This window comes from Brassica oleracea, chromosome C1, assembly GCF_000695525.1.
Source record: "Brassica oleracea var. oleracea cultivar TO1000 chromosome C1, BOL, whole genome shotgun sequence".
NCBI classification, from domain to species: Eukaryota; Viridiplantae; Streptophyta; class Magnoliopsida; order Brassicales; family Brassicaceae; genus Brassica; species Brassica oleracea.
The window spans coordinates 10,026,264-10,031,310 of NC_027748.1; the positions used below are offsets into that span (position 1 = coordinate 10,026,264).

General features: G+C 34.5%; 1 protein-coding gene across 1 annotated transcript in view; it reads left to right on the forward strand.

Annotated features, from left to right (window-relative positions):
* The first annotated feature begins 6 nt into the window (after window positions 1-6).
* LOC106331030 overlaps window positions 7-5,047 on the forward strand; it is a 12,303-nt gene continuing 7,262 nt past the window's right edge. Inside the window, exons 1-2 of the mRNA XM_013769391.1 lie at window positions 7-147; window positions 228-422. Coding sequence (XP_013624845.1) covers window positions 7-147; window positions 228-422 — 336 coding nt within the window. The remainder of the gene's footprint in view (window positions 148-227; window positions 423-5,047) is intronic.

Sequence of the window (5,047 nt, forward strand, 5' to 3'; positions counted from 1 at the left end):
GCAACAATGGTTGAGAAGTACAGCACTGAGCAAGCAAAAAAGAAGAGTGCAAAAGCTGCAAAATCTCGTAAGTCTGCTCCAGTTGGGAAGAAGATGCACAAGCACGGTGCAGGCCCACGCTGTTTCCTGAACATTGCGTATAAAATGGTCAGTTTTACCTTCAGTTTTTTTCATAATTTATTTTGCCTTAAGTGTTGTCTAACTTCCATCTGTTTCCTTTCTTGTAGATGGTTGATGAAGGTTTGGATGAACCACCTTCATACACAGCCCTTGCAAGGAAGACTCACATGGGTAAAGATGGTTCCTTCCTAGACGAACGTACGGAGGAACTGGTGTTGGAGGTTGAGGAAGCCGTTGAAGAGATGTTACAAGATGGATCTCCACTAGGAGACAGTCAAACTGACTCCACTGCTGCTTCAAATGCAAAGCGCTATCTTCTCAACCAAGAATACATCAAGATCATCTCTTCTCTCATCTTCATTTTATTTATTTCAGCTTACTAGTTGTCTAAGTTAATTATTGAAATTGAGACTCTTAGTTAATTATTGGAATTGAGACTGTCTATGTTAGTTATGGTGCTTGTGATTGTCTAAGTTAATTATTGGAATTGAGACTGTCTATGTTAGTTATGGTGCTTGTGATTGTCTAAGTTAATTATTGGAATTGAGACTGTCTATGTTAGTTATGGTGCTTGTGATTGTCTAAGTTAATTATTGGAATTGAGACTGTCTATGTTAGTTATGGTGCTTGTGATTGTCTAAGTTAATTATTGGAATTGAGACTGTCTATGTTAGTTATGGTGCTTGTGATTGTCTAAGTTAATTATTGGAATTGAGACTGTCAAGGTCAGTCTACGGCTCTACCACAACATCTCACGATCAATAACCCATCTGAGTTAGATAGGTGGTGCCAAGACCTTGGTATGTAAGGTTTGGTCAGTTGATGTATTAAGCTTCAATCTTTTGTGTACTTTGTTTCAAGTTGTATTATCTTTTGAATGTTTAAAACTGTAACTTTTATGTAATATATTTTAGTTTCTATGATATTTTAGCTTTTAATTCGCATTTTGCATTTTATAAAAATTTCAAATTGGTGCTTTATAATTGTTTTTAATTTTTTTTTTTATAATTATTAAAACTATCCACGAAAACAATCGTAGCAAACCGTAGCTTATTGCTACATTACCATCCATGTCAAACCGTAGCACATTGCCACGCATGTTTCGTCTCAAATCGTAGCAAAGTTGCTACGAAAAGTTTCGTGGCAATACGTGGCATTTTGGTACGTTTTTTGACACGTGCTGTTTTTGCTACGCTCGTATACGTACGTTTTGCGTTTCGTAGCATTTCGTGGCTTCTGCTCCGTATAGCCACGAAAATTTGGTCATACCCACGAAAATTAACGTGGCTGTGGCCCTGTTTTTTACTAGTGTAAGACCCCTGAGTTTATAGGTTTCCAGTTCAAAACCATTTGATTTGATAATGAATTGATTGGTTCTTTTTTCGAACTGTGAATTGATTGGTTCAAGTCATTTGAATATTAATGTTAACCCGTTCAAATATCTGATGTGGATCATACAAACGATTTTTACTCTATATATCATTAAATGAAACTCTAATATAATATTTTTTTGGATTTATAATGTAAAATTCAATTGATAATGTGTATTGATTTGACTTTTATACGACATTAGTGTTGTCCTCAAACTTCGGAAGTCTCGACTAAATGAATGTATATATTGCTTTCTCAAAAGGACGTGCATGCTCACAACATCAATAAGGTCACATATTAAGCATATTATTTTTACAAACCATTTCATATCTTCTAAGAACTCATTGTCATTGTCAGACCATTTCGGTTTTACCAAATATGACTCAAAACTTGACTTTGATTGCAAAAGTATACCCAAACTTGAATCAAATGCAAAACTAACCTAAAAACCTTGTGAAATTCAGCTAGCCCCTTGTGACCAAACAAAAAATATAAGCAATTTTTACGAATATAACTCAAGTAAATCGCATGAGTCGTCCAACAAGTAAGTCATCTGGTGTAGTTGATCTTAAAAATAATTTTTAAATTTTTAAAAAAATGTTTTCACAAAAGGAAAATTAAAATTATGTAATTATAAACAGTTTTAAGTAATGTAAATTAAAATATAATAAAATTAAATAGTTTTCAGCATAGATGAGTGAAATTAGTTAATCATGATATTCTTTGGTTTTATAGTTTGACAACATATGTTGTAGTATTGTATGTATTCTTAGGGTTAGATTTTGGAAAGCTTGAATGTTTTATTAAAAATTCAAATTTTACCTATAAGTGTTTATTTTTGTGTATAGTAAACACTTTTGAAGTTTAATTTGATTTTATGAAGTGTTTAGTTAGTTAATTAAGTTTACGGGTTATGTTTAGGGTCTAGACGACTAACTTGTAAGTCGTCAGGTGAATAATTTAAACCAGGCGACTTATATGTAAGTCGTCCAAATATTTGCGTCTAAATTTTTTTAAAAAAATATTTTCCCGATTAAATAATTTAAATCATACGACTTACTTGTAAGTCATCTAGGAAGTCTTCTATTTTAGTTTTCCGCCAAAAATATTTTAGTTTCCCGCAAAAAATTATAAGTATTCGTCGTCTAGGAAGTCGCTGAATCAAAAAAATTAACCCAATTGAATTTTTTGTCTCCCTATATAAAGAAAAATTTACACATTCTCTCTCATTCTCTCAAATGGCTACAACAAAAATGGCTCCTGTCACGCGGGTGACCCGGGTTCGAACCCCAGCAACGGCGCCAAATTTGAAATGGACTTTTCAAGGGTTCTAATTCAAATCATGTAGTATTTAAGATGTCAATTCATTTCTAAGTATTTTGATTCAAAGAGAATGCATGTTCAAGCTTAATCTAAGTGCATTCAGTTCACTAAAGTGGTTTGATTAAACTAACAAGGTTCTAACACAACTAACTAGCAAATTTCAATCAAATGGATAAAAAAAGAATCATGGGCATATGATTTTTATTTCAGATGACTAAGATTTAATCTAAAATCGGAAGGTTTCAATCAACACATTCCTCTGAGTCTAGATAGCAATTCTAAGCAAGTTCTTTTCTAAGACAAAAACTCATTTACTCTCATTGACCAAACATCAAATTCCTTTGGTTTGTGTCAATCAATCAATCATTAAGAATGAATCATTCAACTTTCTAAACTCCCTTAACATCAAATCTCTTTGGTAGGGTAAGCTAAGAACTTGATGAGTTGGCTCAGACATTTCATCGAGCACCTTCCGGGCAATGAAATGTCTAGAGTTCTAAACCAGAATGGCCAACTCAAGCTTAGCATTAATATCACTCAATCAAGCAAGAAAACACGTTAATCTACTCTAAACATTTTAGATCATCACTTAATTATCCTAAATCATCCTAACCCATGAATTCAAAGATGACTACTCACCCATAATCATGGTAGACACTAAATCATTAGTTGATCCAAATCTAGACATGATTACTAGTCAAAGTAATCAAGCAAAGATAAGAAATTATGATCAAGATTAGATCTTTCACCCAAAATTGGCTTTTGATTAGATTGAAAACAAGATAAGTCCTAATTTTAGGTTTAGAGAGTATTTATAGGACTCCTAAAAACCTAGTGGGCCTCAAAAATAAGGCTGAGAAGGTCCAGCAAAACATGAAAAATCGACCAAATATAAATCTTGCGCGCGGGTTCGTGACCCCGGTTTGGTAGGTCGCTCCAGCTTCACAGCGGGTTCGCCACCTCGCTCCGGACGTCGCTCTGGCTTCCTTCACACTTCATGGATTTGACGGGTGATGTACCCACCTCGCTCTGTCTTGGTCGCTCCGGTTCTCGAAAGTTGTCGACGGGATGTTGGGCCCAGAGCGGGTACGCTACCTCACTGCGAAAGGTCGCTCTGGTACATAGCGGGTGTCATACCTCGCTCCAGTGTGTCGCTCTACACTCCATTCGTCTAGAGCGGGTGCATCAGGTCGCTTCAGAACCTCGCTCCAATTCCCATTTCGCTAAGATGATCATTTTCTACTCCTTAAGAGCCCAAATGTCTCCAAATACCTCCAAAAACTCCAAAGGATGCTCCAACACCTAATAAAGACTTATGTATGCAATATAGAACCTAAAGAGGCCTAAATATTAATCTAAATGATTCAACATGTGCAAGAATGAATGACTAAAACAATGCAAATATGCAAGATATCAAATGTTCATCATTCTAAAACTCTTCAACCTCTCTCTAATCTCTTTGAACTTATAAACACTAAGCTTTATAACAATTTTTTGTTTTTGTCTCATGTCTTTCTCACTAATTTTTTTTTGTTTTTGCAGGTTTTTCATCACATGGTTCTCATCTTCCACTCATTTAAAGGTAGATTTATCAATTTTATATATGTATTTTTGTGTGTTCTATAAAAGTAGATTTATCTAATCTTCCACTCATTTTCTATGTTTTTAAGCCATTTGAACGTTTTTGGATATGCGGGTTTTTCAGATCTGGATTTGGATATGCAGGTTTTTTTCAGATCTAGAAGACGTCTGGGACGACTTACCTGTTAGACGTCTGGTATGACTTACATATTAGTCATCTAAAATATAATGCGCTAGACGACTTCCAGGAAGTCTTCCAGACGACTTTCAGGAAGTCGTCTGGACTTGCTGGAATCGTCTGACGAAGTCTTCTCCCATGTCTCTCCCTTTCATAACAGATCTGAGCATTTTGGTAAGTTTTTATGTTTGATTTTTCTTCATTTGGTAACTTTCTGTTGTATAAAGTTCTTACTTTTTTTCTTAACTAAAACTCTCCAAACCCACTCTAATCTCTTTGACTTGAAAACACCAAACTTTATATGAATTTTTCAGTTTTGTCTCATGTCTTTCTCACTAACATATTTTTTTTTGCAGGTTTTTAACCAGATGGTTCTCATCTTCCACTCATTTAAAGGTAGATCTATTAATTTTAGATATGTATTTTGTGTGTTCTATAAATGTAGATTTATCTAATCTTCCACTCATTTTCTCT